The sequence below is a fragment of the Dysidea avara genome, chromosome 6, assembly GCF_963678975.1.
Source record: "Dysidea avara chromosome 6, odDysAvar1.4, whole genome shotgun sequence".
Lineage (NCBI taxonomy): Eukaryota > Metazoa > Porifera > Demospongiae > Dictyoceratida > Dysideidae > Dysidea > Dysidea avara.
Window position 1 is genome coordinate 17587917 of NC_089277.1, and position 16387 is coordinate 17604303.

At 37.0% G+C, this 16387-nt stretch overlaps 1 protein-coding gene and 2 long non-coding RNA genes across 5 annotated transcripts in view; 2 read left to right on the plus strand and 1 right to left on the minus strand.

Moving 5' to 3' along the window:
- LOC136257865 (uncharacterized) overlaps positions 1–16387 on the minus strand; it is a 188719-nt gene that overhangs the window by 60478 nt on the left and 111854 nt on the right. For all 3 annotated transcript variants that reach the window (XM_066051183.1, XM_066051182.1, XM_066051184.1), the window contains 2 exons: positions 16082–16180; positions 1472–1561 (listed from right to left, as the gene is read on the minus strand). In XM_066051183.1, coding sequence (XP_065907255.1) covers positions 1472–1561; positions 16082–16180 — 189 coding nt within the window. The remainder of the gene's footprint in view (positions 1–1471; positions 1562–16081; positions 16181–16387) is intronic.
- Positions 4891–5808, plus strand: LOC136258800 (uncharacterized). Its single transcript, XR_010703009.1, has 3 exons — positions 4891–4950; positions 5159–5278; positions 5329–5808. It is a non-coding gene; the product is annotated as an uncharacterized lncRNA (long non-coding RNA).
- On the plus strand, positions 5939–6682 carry LOC136258148 (uncharacterized). Its single transcript, XR_010702601.1, has 3 exons — positions 5939–6215; positions 6270–6310; positions 6353–6682. It is a non-coding gene; the product is annotated as an uncharacterized lncRNA (long non-coding RNA).

Genomic DNA, 16387 nt, shown 5'->3' on the forward strand with positions numbered 1-16387 from the left:
GATCACGGAGCTACATATGTGCAAATCCCATTTTACCCATGCTGTGGTGCACCAGCTTCATGACACACTACTGTGTGTCTTGATATGTACTATGCTGTATGTGATCATCTCAGCAAATCCATGCATAGTTCACACAAGCATGCTTTTTAATAAAACAAATTTAAAAATTAGTTATTTCAAGCAAGTTTTAATCAAGCCAATACTTTGGAAAGAAGTCTCAAGTCAATTAAAACTATACACCATCGTATTTGCTTGTTCATGGAGAGTTAGGAGATGTTTATTTCGTTCCTTTATCCCCAAGAGTATGCATTCCTTTTGTGCTTATTTGCAATGGTATAGATGAAAACAAGATTATTGTCATTTCTTCGTCTCCATACTGGTATGCACAAGTAAATACCTAGCAGGGGATTTACCTTGGTGGAATTGCCAATTCATGGTGAACATGTTACGAGGGTCCTGCAACAGTAGACTAATGCAAACAAAAGTTATAGCTGTGAATTTAAACACCTCTTGTGCTTAATTATTCATACACGTAGCACTTGCAGCAATGCTTTAATGTATAAAAGTTATGGGTCTGAAGCATGAAATTGCAATGCTTTTATGCCAGTTTCACAGACCCATGGTGCATATCTACTGCATATAGTTTAAAAAATTCTTGAAGTATAAAAATGCACTGTTCTAATGTCATTTGCACAACAATATTTCCACAGTAGTGATATTTAATTGCAATCAACTGCATACATGACCGGATCTGCAAAAATCCCACATGTTAGCGCAACCCTAATTTACAGTAGATTGCAATATATGCAATCGATGAAAAACTTACACAATCAAAAACATCTATTAAGATTTGAATGCTCCTTTCAAGATGAAGGAAAGCGATAACAGCGAAAACCTTGGTACCGTCATAATCTCCAAAGCAAGAGTAGCTCGAAAGTGTTGTTTCATGTCAGTACTCCCAAGGAGATGAAAGATATGAGTGCTAGTCTGCCTCGCATTGGACAAGCGGTTTGTTATCATTTTTTCTCATGTTTTCACTTTTGCCATACAAAACATACCCAGCAATGATTCGCCTCTTCATGGAGGACCTGATGGTGTAGGTAGAGGACTGCATTTGTAAGTTATAGTTTGATTATATGCCTGTAGTTTATTTTCCATATTGTCATAGTACAAATCAATTTTTTGTTATAGCTACTTTGTGGTGCTGTAACTTCGAAAGTTCTTGGCTTCTAAAGCTGACACTTTGGTTGACAATTACTTTGACTATTTAGATAATGAAAATGTAATAAAATAGAATTTGAAAAATGTGCTAATATGTGGGGTTCTTGCAGATCCATCACATGTTTGTTAATCTAAATGTCACTGCTATTTGTGTAACTACGTACTAAATTTTTAGGATTGCAGGCATAATGCATTTTTTGTGAGTGCAAATAATGTACGTATGATTTTCGCATTGCAAGCACCAACTCACATTATCTACTTCAGCTCCATGTGATAGTAACAGCTCCACCATTTGTGTGTCTCTTGCCTTTACTGCTAAGCTTGATGGAGTATCTCCTACCTACATTATGACACACTTAGTAAAAAATGTGACAATATATAATTATTGTTACTGACTAAGGTTACTGTATATCAGCAAGCTCTAAATGATACATATATATATACATATACATATATCTACCCCAAAAACACCTTTGCTGTAAAAAAAAGGCACGTCCATGAAACTACAAGTACTTGTAAAACAGCTCAGTAATTGTAGAGAAAGACCTCATGAGAGTAAAAACAACTGGCAACTCAAAGAGCTGATATCTGGAGCGGCCAAGAATAAATCTTATCATACAACTAACTGCCATGCCTTGGCTGTAAAATAGGTGCACCCATCAAAGTGAAAGTAACTGGCAACTGAAACAGCTGATATCTGAAGCAGCCAAGAATGAATGTTGACATACAATCAATTGTAATTAACAAAAATTTAACATTGAACCTTTATCATTCAGCTGTGTTCTATATTCACTGTATATAGCTGCATCCTAAATTAATTTCTTTTAGCTCTAATTGGCTGGTAATTTGGCCGCCTTTTATAATAGTGTACAGAGCAAAAAAGGTGGCCAAATTACCAGCCAATTAGAGCTAAAAGAAATTAATTTAGGATGCAGCTATATACAGTGAATATAGAACACAGCTGAATGATAACGGTTCAATGTTAAATTTTTGTTAATTGCAATTGATTGTATGTCAACATTCATTCTTGGCTGCTTCAGATATCAGCTGTTTCAGTTGCCAGTTACTTTCACTTTGATGGGTGCACCTATTTTACAGCCAATGCATGGCAGTTAGTTGTATGATAAAATTTATTCTTGGCCGCTCCAGATATCAGCTCTTTGAGTTGCCAGTTGTTTTTACTCTCATGAGGTCTTTCTCTACAATTACTGAGCTGTTTTAAAAGTACTTGTTGTTTCATGGACACGCCTTTATTTACAGCAAAGGTGTTTTTGGGGTGGATATCACTCATTTTTTCAGTGATAGGCTCACTGATGGAACAGCAACTTGGTACAAATTGATATTTGGAAATGAGCAAGTAAAATGTATAATAAAAAATATCTTGGGATGCACCTGTTGATTATTTTCATCTTTTTTTACAGTGTTATAAAAGGCATGGATAACTATTGACTGTTTTATTACACCAGAAGTATGAATTTGAATATACTGACTTTTCTATAGAGTAGATATATCTTTAGAATGTCATATTCTTTTACTACAGTATTTACAATATCTCATATCTGCGTGTGGTAAATGCTTCAGACACCTTATGCTCAAATGTTTGTATAATTGTCAAGTGCCTAATCAAACAGTTCAAAGTTACTACACAGCTAGCTTTTGCTGTTCTATTAGAGTAGATTTATCTTTATTGTGACATCCAGTATAGTATCTCACATCTGTAGTAATTAATCATACTTCAGGCACCTTATGCATGCTCAAAATTAAGCTAGCATAATTAGCAAGTCATGGGTGTCTAAATAGTTCATGGTGCTCTTATTTTGTGTTGCTGGATTCACAATTACTGAAGGCTTGTGGACTTTCTAGGTCACATTATAGAAGATGTAGAGGCTGGAGGTAAAGCAATAAGGCATCAGATAATTCAGCAATAAAACGTAGCTATAGAGCTACCTCATGCACATTTCTCATAGTACTTGGATGTATATATCGAACAAACAAATGTAATAATATAGATTGTATGGATACACAACTTGAATGATAGCTAAAATAATATTTATTTTTACTATAGAGAGTCCTTAAATAATTAAGTAATTAATTATTTTTATATAACCATTTGTAACATTGCGGTCACAGCTTCAGGGTTGGAGTAGCAGAGAAAGGATTAGAGGACTCATGATCAATCATCAAGACCTGGGGAGATGGAAACAGTACTGCACACCCAAAAGGACATCAGAGTATAGTATATGCAACCAGTGTATGAGACCACAGCCTTGATCACCACTGAAATTAAACAAGCTTTCAAACTAGCTTGATGTAGCAATCAACTTAAAACTAAAAGTTGCAGTACTTATGCTTTGCTGAGGGAACATGCCCCCATGCAGACTCCCTTGCCCATTTAGCAGAATAATAAGCCACCTTATCGTCATTGCATGTTTATATTTATATCAAATACTGTGCGAACCTCCCAAAATGGAGTATCTATATCCACAGATACAACCAATTACACAAAATTTATACAGCAGCTAGGTTAAGACAAAAATATTTCAATACCCTCTTCTACATTTGTTGCTTTGCTTCAATAACTGTAACTGGTAAACTGTTCCACATTTTAAGAGTTGAGGAGAAAAGGATAAACATCAAGGTGAGCTTGCAACAGGGGTGGTGGAGCAAGCCAAAGAGTGAGGGGGCCAGGCCAACTTTAAGTTGAAGACCAAAAAAAAAGGTCACAGCCTGCTGACAATAGCTGTTATGTCTCCTTATTTATAACTATACACATATGTAGCTAAGTAGCTTGCTACACTGCTTCTCTGGATGCTGTAACTGCTCTATTAGAGCATCCATTCCTGATTGTTCTATTAGAGTATTTCGATCTTTTTTTCTAAATAGTATCCATTAAAAGTGGGGGACCATGGCCCCCCTCCACTGCCTGTGCTTGTAATCAGTGTTGGAATCTTTGCGAATGCAACTATCCTGGCCTCTATATATCAGTAGGGACCTTAGCTACCACTTTTATCTTTGCTCTGGTGCCCCTGATGTATCAGCAACATACAGTAGCTGTAAGATAAAGCTAGTTAATGCCCCTACATATAGGCACAGCTAGGGTGGGACTGACTATCACAGTTCCTCTCGCATTCTTTGCCCCCAATAACTGCTGTCAAACCATATGGTCAAACCATCACACCAATGATTTTAGCTGGCAGTGCACAAACAATTCTTGATAGCTTATAATAATACTATTATTAAAGTACATGTACCGCATTGTGACAATTCAAGTATCACGTGGCCTATTTAGGGGAAGGCTCTTAGAAAATCCCTGTAGCACCTCAAGCGGAAACACATGATGCGCGGTTTAAAATTGAATGTTTAGTGGCAATCCAAGTCGAGACAGAGAAGTAAAGCCGTAGTACTAATAAGAAGCATTTCTTTGGTATTTCAGTGGTGAGGCGTACTTTAGACTAATTGTAATGCAACGCACACCGCTTGAAGGATAAGAGAACGGAATGAGGAATGAAGAAAGATAAAGTTGGCGTGTAAAGTGTCACATTGCCACACACACTGAGTAACCGCATTTATGTGATAGGTTTTTTTTAGAGGTGTACAGTGCAAATTCACTGAAAAGTTCTAAGTAGCAGCAAAATCCTCATGGCGTGACTGTCGACAAGGCAACTCATATACCACTTGCCACTTACCGCATCGTCAGAAGTCTGGGAACTTTGGCTGCAGGTGGAAGAAGTAGGCAAATGTAACATGTGCAATGTTTGTATGTACTCATTTACACTGGATATTGGCCTAACCTAAATTAATGTATAGTGAAACCTGTCTAATCAGGTCTCTGTGTAATCACCTGTTAAAACCAGCCAACTTGTAAATCCCCAAAAGCATCATTTGTGCAAAAAGTGACAGATTTCAGGTGTAAATGCCCACCTGTTGGTTTTTACAGGTAATCTGGTTCTGGTCATAGCATGCAGTTCACCACTAGCAGTAGCAGTTAAAATAATTAGATGCGGTCATGGTACATACATAACTTGGAACCAGGCAGAAACTGAGTCATAAATTGCAGGTCAGTTTACACAAAGAGGAATTGTAATATCTTGTGTGTTCTTTTTGTAGTTCTAAAATCAAGAGTACATAGACTGTAGTGACATCAAGGGTGTTATGAATTTCAAGGTCAGTCTACATACTAAGGAATGTAGTCATTTATTATCTCAGGTGTTTTCTGAATTTCCAGGATCACCCACTGGCAGTAATAGTAGTAGTTGAATGTGGTAATGGTGCGTACATAACTTGGGAACTAAGATCAAAGATTCAAGTCGGTTTACATACAGAGGAATTTTATTAGTGTTCCTTTTGTAGCTCTCAATTGTCAAGTGTACATGGACTGTAGTGACATCAAGGATGTTGTGGATTTCCAGGTGAGTCTGCTTACTTATCCAGACTTCTATTATCCAGAATGAAGTTTGGTTTAAATGAAACACGAGGAGAGAGCTTAAAAGTTGCTGTTTACCTATTTGGTGGCTTATTTGTTCTACTAATAATAACTAACACTTGGTTGCTAGGTGATAATGCATATTTACAGCCTAGGGGAGTGACCATGAGTGCTCTGTAGTGAATTCCCCTCTCTGCACACTAAACTACACCACTGATAGCAATCACATTACTTGTATTTAGTATATAGCATGTAATCACTAATAGCATACATTTCTTACTTACAGATATTTCTGAGACATGGACAGTAGTATGTACCAGACTGCCTGGACAAGATAGGTTCTACTATACCCAGATTTTAGGTGCATTGTATTTAATGCCCGCTTGTCAATTTTGCAGGCTATCTGGTCATAGCGGTTTACCCACTAGTAGTTCATGGTATGTAACTAGGAACCTGGCAGGAACTAAGATCAGAGTGTTGAGAATTTCAGTTAACAGCGGAGTTGTGTGTTCTCTTCTGTACTTCAGTCTATGTAACTCTAGTGATATCAAGGGTGTCGTGAAAATTCCAGGTCAGTCTATGTACTAAGGAATACTGTATTATCTCATGTTTTCTGAATTTCCAGGATAAGGCATACTGTTATGATGGGACCAAACTAATGCCCAGGTCAGTTAAAATGTTGTGTATTTCATAGCATCCAGATTTTAGGTTAATGCCCGCCTAACAGTTTTTACAGACCATCTGGTTTACATGTTAGCAATCGGGTATGGTCATGGTGTGTAATTTGGGAACAGACAGCAACTGAGATCAAGTGAATTTCAGGATTGTTGACAAGGTGTATGGATTGACCAAGTACCAAATAGCTGTGGCTCTCTTATCATTTGCCACTTACAACATCATCATCACTTTTGGTGTTAACTATTTGATGTGATGTTTATTAAATTTTTGTTACATGTTGTAATACCATTGTTATGTATGTTTAGCTACTGTAAGGCAAAAAATTTCATGGATTTCGCAGCCATCTTATCTGCAATTAGAATCACCTCATTTTCTGTTTGTAGCTGTCACGGCAGTTTCACACATCCATGGCAGTTTCACTTTTCCACAAAGCACTAATTAAGGTGGAGCTTGTGTCGTGGCTTTCATTATGTACATGCTGTACAGCAACACTTTTTTGTCAGAAATGTGGTTTGTGACTGTACATGAGGTTTGGTCATTCCACACAACTTGCAAAATCAGTAGTTCTTGTATGGTGCATGGCACTAAATGGAGTCTTAACTTATGACTTACACCTTTCCTAGTGTCTGTACGTTCTCTATGCTTTCACACCTTGCTTATAAGACATCTGCCGGTTATAAATGCTCGCATGAGGCGTGGCACTGAATGGAGTCAAAAAGATTTCTGCTTAAAATACCTTCCTAAAGTAACTAACGGCTCTGCACGCTTTCACAACTTATTTGTCAGACATTAGGACTTGTGTCCACATCGTGTCTTTAAAAGTTATTGTAGGGATTGGAGGTTTGAACAGAGAAAATATGCGTAGAGGCGATCCAGTACTAGATAATGTTAGTGCCAGATGGACTGTAGAAACACGAGTGCATTGACTGGTATAATGTGACAATAGCTGAAACACACGGTGAGAAATTGAGTGAATTATATCTAAATACGGTTGTTAAGAGGTTGCGACAAGAAAACGATGACACCAAGTTTTTTTAAATCACAAAAATGCAGTATAAACCTATTGAGAAAGGTTGCACAATTCAGGGCTAATATTGCAAAACCGTCCCTACATGTAAATAACTCACAGTAGTGGCTGTGCGTTTTAATTGTGGGGTGTGCTTTGTAGTTTCTAGGCCGCGCGACTCACTACCGTGAGTCTTGATATATATATATATATATATATATACGTATATATCTAATCCAAAATAGCCAAGCTGTAAAAAAAGAGTGCAGCCCTCAAAAAGACTATGGTGAAAAAAGATGTGAAATCCAAGGTGGCGGCCAAGAAATGGTTGTGATGATAGGTTAATGGTAAAAATTTTAATAATGACAATTCAGGTGAATTTGTTGCTGCTTGCATGGTCTTGGCACAAAATATCACCTGAATTGTCATTATTAAAATTTTTACCATTAACTTACCATCACAGCCATTTCTTGGTTTCACATCTTTTTTCACCATAGCCTTTTTGAGGGCCACACTATTTTTTTACAGCTTTGCTGTTTTGGATTAGATTTCACTTCCTTTTGTATTCGTATACCTGAAATCCAGCCTATGGCTGGCTTTGGGGCTTTTTTAACCTATTTGTTTTTCTTTACCACAGGAAGAAGAAAAAGATGAAGCAGATTTTAAATACTTTAACTATTTCTGATTTTATCAATAAATGTACAAAATATATAATGTAACATATATTTATTACATGTCAATTATTCCCTACGGATAACTTATTGCAGCTGATCTCTACTGGGTGACTTGAAATGTAGCTGAAGTCTCTACAGGGTGATTTGCTTGTACATGAACTCTCTACAGGATTCTCTCTACAGGGTGATAGCTGAACTCTCTGCAAGGTTATCTATTTATAGTTGAACTCTCTACAGGGTGATTTTCTTGTAACTGAACTCTCTACAGGGTGATTTTGTTTGTAGCTAAACTCTATACAGGGTGATTTATTTCTAGCTGATCTCTCCTTTTTTTCTAGTCGATCTCTCTAAAGGGTAACTTGTTAACACAGTAGCTGAACTCTCTACAGGGTGGTTTCTTTGTAGCTGAACTCTCAACAGGGTGATTTGTTTCTATCTGATCTCTCTACAGGGTTACTTTGTCTAGCTTATCTCTCTAAAAGGTGACTTGTTTTGTAGCTGAACTCTCTACAGGTCACTTGATTCTAGCTGATCTCTCTACAGGGTGACTTGTTTGTAGCTGAACTATCTGCAGGGTTATTTATTCATAGCTGAACTCTCTACAGGGTGACCCTTCTAGCTTATCTCTCTAAAGGATGACTTGTTTGTAGCTGAAATATCTGCAGGGTGATTCGTTTATAGCTGAACTTTCTACAAGGTGATCCTTCTAGCTGATCTCACAACAGGATGAATTGTTTCTAGCTGAACTCTCTACAGGGTGATTTGTTTGCAACTAAACTCTCTACATGGTAGTTTATTTGTAGCTGAACTCTCTACAAGGTGAATTCTTCTAACTGAACTCTCTACAGGGTGATCTGTTTGTAGCTGAGCTCTCTACAGGGTGATTTGTTTGCAGCTGAACTCTCTACAGGGTGATTTGTTTGCAGCTGAACTCTCTACATGATTACATGATGGTTTCTTTGTAGCTAAACTCTCTGCAAGGTGATTTCTTCTAGCTGATCTCTCTACAGGGTGACTTATTTCTAGGTGAACTCTCTACAGGGTGACTTGCCTATAGCTGAATTGTCTATCAGATTAACTGTTTGTAGCTGAATTCCCTACAGAATAACTTGCAATGTAATATAATTCTATAATGGAGTAAGTTATAAACATAGCTGTATGCTCTATTATAGGGTCCGCAAACCAAAAAGTCGATATCTTCAAATTATCTTACAAACTATAGTCATGTGTAGGGGTAGGTCTAATCAAGAAAACACTAGAGTGGCAGCAAATTTTGTCCATCTTTTCTAGTGAAAATAACATGAAATACCTTGAATTTGATCGATTTTTCACTGTCGTTATTTGCAATGTTATTCTTTTGGGCTAAAACTCTCTCTCTCAAGCTTTTAGAGGTTGTCCATTATTACTATGAAGCATAGGTAGATTAATATAATTAATTAATATTTGGTAGTGGTGTCGCACGCATCACCGATTGGTGAGAAAAAAAGATGTTTCATGATCTGGAGCACAGCAGACTTGCAGAAAATACTGCAACATTTACTGCAGTGATCACCTCCTAGTAAAGTACCTGTGTGCAGAATATGGTGTGGTTTGGAGTTGGTTGATCATCTGGCTGAGACTAGCCTCGCCCAATGTAGCAAAAATTCCTCCACGATCCAACAAATACTGCAGTTTTGTGCAAATCAACACCTTTAGGTGTGCTGAAGTGTGGAATTATTGCTCAGAGCAAGTATAAACTTACAGTGATGGCTTGATTATTGACAGTAAATTTTACAGTTAGCTGATAACACAATTTATTGCGTGACGCTAAAAACTCTTGTAATGAAAGTTTTAAGGTGCTCAGCATAATATTGCTGACTTGATATGATTATAAATCACTGTGAGCGCAGTAGGATGATCATTTCTGTAGCAAAGATAGAGTCCAGAGGTCTTGAGTGCATGGCCAGATATAAGTAGCTATAGCTAGATACGTACATGCAGGTCATGCAGCATAGTTATAATCATGCACACCTTTTTGATAGTTAAATCAGAGCTTATAATTATCTGATGATCTATTTTCATGTGCTACTCTGATGCAGTAGCATGCAAGGTCAGCTGGTATGCTCCCCAGAGAAGTTTTACATGACTTGAAATCACATCTGCATAGAAAACTATCATACAAAGTTGTGATATTTCCTGGTAGCTAATTTTGTAGTAAAGTACCAACTTATTCAGCCTCAATCATGTTTAGTAGCTATTATCATATCCTGTGCAAGGCATTAAAAACATAGTATTACTTTCATGACACAAAATCTCTAAAAATGAAGTTCAGTTATTTGTGATTTGGAAGAAATTTTGATTTTAATTGTTATAATGAGATGCCAATGAGATGATTTACTGGAACTTGAAAATTGACATACGTAGTTATAATGGATTTTGATCAAATATTTAATAAGAGCAGTAGTCACATATCACTGAATTAGTCTTAAGTTATTATGATGACTTTGTCATATTAATATACTAAGATCTTTTCATAAAATTCAACTATTAAAGTTGTCCTGCACTGGGTCCTGATTTTGAAGTTTTTGAGGTAGAATTTTATTAGTTTGGAAAACTACATGGCATGTATGAGAGTGGCCTACACAGATAGGATATACAAAATGTACATACATTAAATTGTTGGGCTTGAAGATAGCTATATCTCAACTTTTGATGTAATTTTACTTATCCTCACAGTAGTCGGCAGAGTCACTCTTCCCCACCATCAACTATGGAATTGGAGCAAACCCTTGGTTTCTGCTTTTGATAGCTACTATAATTATTGCTAATATACTGCTCCCATGCATAAGTGGGCTCAGCATATACACGCTAAATAGTACATGGCATAAAATGCAGATGTATGTCTAGATTATACCTATTAGCCCTGTTGAGTATGAGGAAGACATTTTTTATAAAAAGGCACAATGATTTTACTATAGCATGCAATATGCCACATTAAATTATATAGGTCAATTTACACTGATGAAACATAGCTATAATATGTATAACTTGAGGAAACTCTCCAATAGAGCAGTCAGATATTCTTATAGAACAGTCAGAAATTGATTTTTCATACTTAATGTCACTAAAAGTGATCAAAAATCACAAAAAATGTTTATTTAACTGCACTTAGAGTAGTTGTTATTCCACAATGTTTTTTTGTAAAATATTAGCTACGAGAGGCTTGGTTTTGTGCAATAAATCGTGTTTCGCATGCCGTATTTGATTAAAGTATTTGTATTAAAATCTAGCCTTCGCTAGAAGTATGTACTTTTGTTGAGTAATCATTTCCATAATTCAACACACTTAAAGGTGCTTATGTGCACAAGACTGCAGTATTCGTTGGATCACGGAGGAGTTTTTGCTAAATCTGGCAAGACTGGTCTCAGCCAGATGGTCAGCAAACTTCATGAAATCCACACCATATTCTGCACACAAATACTTGACTTGGAGGTGATCACTGCAGTAATGTTGCAGTATTTCCTGCAAGTCTGCTGTGCTCCAGATTACGAAATGTCTTTTTTTTTGCTGATCAGCTATGCGCTACACCACTAGCAAATCATACAGTACGATGGTAACTGTATAGTAGGGACCACAAAGCAGTAGGCGTGGCCCACGAAATAAAATCACCCAAAAACCAGCTTCAATTTTCCCTGACGACGATGAGGCAGCATTGGTTAGGTAAAACTAAGCCCAAACAAGTTTTCAGATCGACCTGAAACGCTTTCAACAAGTTGCTACGTAATATAAAAAAATTTTATTCAACCGAATTTTCTACTGACTGAGTAAGTAAGTAACTGACTGATTCCTTCAGACAAGCGTAACTCGATAACGGCTAAAGCTACGGGCTTGATTTTTTCACTGTTCGACGTCGCTTCAGCTCGACAGGTGCCTTTTGGCATACCGCAGTACGTACAATGCATTCTTCATCTCCTTTGTGTCCATTCATCTTTGCTGACAGGGAAAGGTGTTGATTTGGCGCGAGCACGTGATGGCTTCCCTTCGAAACGGAAATCGTTCGTATTTTTCATAGTGGCTATTTTGATTGCAAAGGCGCTTTTCAAGCAGTTCTTGATTTGTATTGCTGTGTAACGGGTTGAACATAGCCAACAGCAAAGTGTAATGGATACTTCACTTTTCAGATGATGATTAATAAAATTGGGGTGCGGCACCATTTCTTTTGGTATGCATAGATTGTAGAGGTTCTTCCGGAAAAGTTCTTGATTCGTATTGCTGTGTAACGAGTTGAACATAGCTGACAATGAAGCGTAATGGATACTTCACTTTTCAGATGATAATTGATATAGCTGGGGCACGCAGTGCCATTTCAGATGCGGTATGCGTGGGTTCACCAGTCATAATAAATTATTTACAAAAAAGTTAACAAACAAGTACACGAAAAAATTTGGAATTTTCAACTAGAGTAGGGACCATAGCACATTGATAAAAAGTACTGAAACAAGTTGGAGTGGTCCATGATATTAAATCACAGTAAAACAATAAGAAGTGTTATATCCCTACTGTGCTCAAGATACCATGACACAAATGCACAGTAGGGATATAACACTTCTTATTGTTTTACTGTGATTTAATATCATGGACTACTCCAACTTGTTTCAGTACTTTTTATTGATGTGCTATGGTCCCTATTCTAGTTGAAAATTCCAAATTTTTCGTGTACTTGTATTAATTAATTATATTAAACTACCTATACTCCATAGTAAGAGTGGACAACCTCTAAAAGCTTGCAAGAGAGTTTTGGCCCAAAAGAATAACATTGCAAATTATGATGGCGAAAAATTGATCAAATTCAAGGTATTCCATGTTGTTTTCACTAGAAGAGACGGACGAAAATTGCTGCCACTCTAGTGTTTTTTTGATTAGACCTACCACTACACATGACTATAGTTTGTAAGATCATTTAAAGATATCGATTTTTTGGTTTGCGGACCCTATCTATTAGAATGACTGTTCTATTAGAGTATCTCGATCTCGCATTTGTTACACGTAGTTGCCTTTTGAATCATAACTAAGTGGTTTATAATCTGATTCTTCTGTACTACTGCAAGGACTTTCTATGATGATTATTCCAGCTACATACCGATGTTCAGCTCATTGCTCTAGGCTAGGGTCTGCAAACTGAAAAATTGATATCTTCAAATCAACTTACAAACTATAGTCATCTGTAGGGGTAGGTCTAATCAAGAAAACACTAGAGTGGCAGCAAATTTCGTCCATCTCTTCTAGTGAAAATGACACGAAATACCTTGAATTCAATAGATTTTTTGCCGTCATAACTTGAAATGTTATTCTTTTGGGTCAAAACTCTCTCAAGCTTTGAGAGGTTGTTCACTCTTACTATGAAGTATAGGTAATTAATTAATATTTGGTGGTGGCATCGCGCACATCGCTGATCGGCAAAAAAAGACATTTCATGATCTGGAGCACAGCAGACTTGCATTGCAGGAAATACTGCAACATTTACTGCAGTGATCACCTCCAAGTCAAGTACCTATGTGCAGAATATATATGGTGTGGATTGAAGTTTCTTGACCATGTGGCTGAGACCAGCCTCGCCAGATTTAGCAATAATTTCTCGACAATTCAACAAATACTGCAGTTTCATGCACATATGCACCTTTAAGTACGTTGAATTATGGAAATGATTACTCAGCAGAAGTACACACTTCCAGCGAAGGCTAGAGTATGAACACCTTAATCAATTATGGCATGCGAAACGTGATTTATTGCACAAAACCAAGCCTCTCAAGAATATCTGACTGCTCTATTGGAGAGTTTCCTTCAAGTTGTACATATTATATAGCTATGTTGCATTGGTGTAAATTGACCTATATAACTTAATGTGGCATATTGCATGCTATAGTAAAATCATTGTCCCTTTTTCTGAAAAATATCTTCTTCCTCGTACTCAACAGGGTAATCACATAAACATTTGTGATCGGTCCCATAATTATGTTTGTGCAAGCCTAGCTAGCTAATTATACAGTAGAATGCAATAAAGGCACCCACAGCTGTTCTATGGCCACAGTTATTGTTTCTTAATTGAGCAACCAGAAGATAATCGGTAAATTACGGATCGCTATATTCATTAGACTACGATGAAGAAGAAGATACAACACTTACTTCGCTTCCTTCATGTATATTGCTCTTCTTTCTTCCTTTGTGGTAGGTTATTTCATCATAAAAGACATTTTCTTATTGGGTTAAACAAACCACAGACTAATTAGATAATTACTGGTGACCATGGGAATCCATTAGTAAACCCAGCTGTGCTAACCTCAGAAGCCATATGCGGAACTGTACAGAGTACCCTTAAATGTTTGATCTAATCCATTATAGCTAACTATGTCAATTTTCAAGTTTCAGTAAATTGTCCGATTGGCATTGCATTATAACAATTAAAATAAAAATTTCTTCCAAATCATAAATAACTAAACTTCATCTTGTAATACTATGTCTTTAATGTCTTGCACAGTATAGCTACTAGACATGATTGAGACTGAATAAGTTGCAATTGGTACTTTAGTACAAAATTAGCTACGAGGAAATATCACGGCTTTGTATGATAGTTTTCCATGCAGATGTGATTTCAAGGCATGTAAAAACTTGTCTGGGGAGCATACCATCTGACCTTGCATGCTACTGCATCAGAGTATCACATGAAAATAGATCATCAGATAATTATGAGCTCTGATTTAACTATCAAAAAGGTGTGCATGATTATAACTATGCTGCGTGACCTGCATAACTATAGCTATATAGATCTGGCCATGCACTCAAGACCTCTGGACCTCCTTGCTACAGAAACGATCATCTTACTGTGCTCACCGTGATTTATGATCATATCAAGTTAGTAATATTATGCTGAGCGTTATAAAACTTTCATTGCAAGTGTTTTAGTTTTGCACAATAAATTTCGTTATCGGCTAGCTGTAAAATTTATCGTCTGTAATCAAGCCATCATTGTAAGTTTATACTTGTTCTGAGCAATCATTTCCATTCTGCAGCACACCTAAAGGTGTTAATTTGCATGAGACTGCAGTATTTGTTGGATTGTGGAGGAATTTTTGCTAAATCGGGCGAGGCTGGTCTCAGCCAGATGGTCAACAAACTTCAATCCACACCATATTCTGCACACAAGTACTCGACTTGGAGGTGATCACTGCAGTAAATGTTGCAGTATTTCCTGCAAGTCTGCTGTACTCCAGATCATGAAATGTCTTTTTGTGCTGATTGGTGATGTGCGCGACGCCACCACCAACTATAATTAGTTACATTAAACTACCTATATACAACCTCTCAAAATTTGAGAGAGTTTTGGCCCAAAAGAATAATGTTGCAAATTACGACGGTGAAAAATTGATCGGATTCAAGGTATTTTGCGTTATTTTCACTAGAAGAGATGGACAAAATTTGCTGCCATTCTAGTGTTTTCTTGACTAGACCTACCCCTACACATGACTATAGTTTGTAAGTTGATTTGAAGATATCAATTTTTGATTTGCCGACCCTATCTAAGTGGTTTGCCTGGTAGGACAACTCTGTTTGTCTGTGGCGCCACAATGCCCGGACAATTTTACACCTATTTAGCTTGCTGCCTGGCAGTCCTTTGTGGGAGTTGAACTCTTTCTCATGCTCCCACTCCCTGCAGTTTGGTCAGTAGTCTGCAGGGCTTTCTTCTAAAGGCCCCTGTCCGGGGGTTTTGCAGTGTGTATGCTGTAGTCACTTATGCATACGTGTTTGGAGGTGATTTTCTTGAAGAAATGACCACAATCTTGTTTAAATATGAACAAACATACATGACACGCATTCCATTGGGGCTACAGAAATGAAACAAAGATTTTCTAACTTACCATTAGCAGACCAATAAGATGGTATTTAGGTTAAATTGATTTAATACTGGTTTCCCTGAGTAATGGCTCAATTAAAAATTGCATATTTTTTCTTTGTAGCTCACATAATTTCACCAATATTTCTCAAAATGCATGTTCGTGTAAACTAGGTAGGTTTTTGCTGAGACATTCACTAATAGGTACTCACATTATTAGTGCTGGAAACATCGGCTCCTTTTGATAATAGCATTTGTGCTAATTTCAACTGACCACTTCTAACAGCTTTATGCAAAGGAGTTTCACTTGACTAAAAAATAATACATCTGAAACTACACATTTCATACAGTATGATAGTACTTTATAGTAGGGATGATGAAGGTTTATGATTTAATATCCAAAAATATCACCCTAAAATCAGTCTAACTTTTCCTCCGTGCCAGCTTGGCACTATTGGTTAGGCAGAAACAAACCCAAACAATAAGTTGCTGTGAAATTTGAAATTTCTACTGATTGA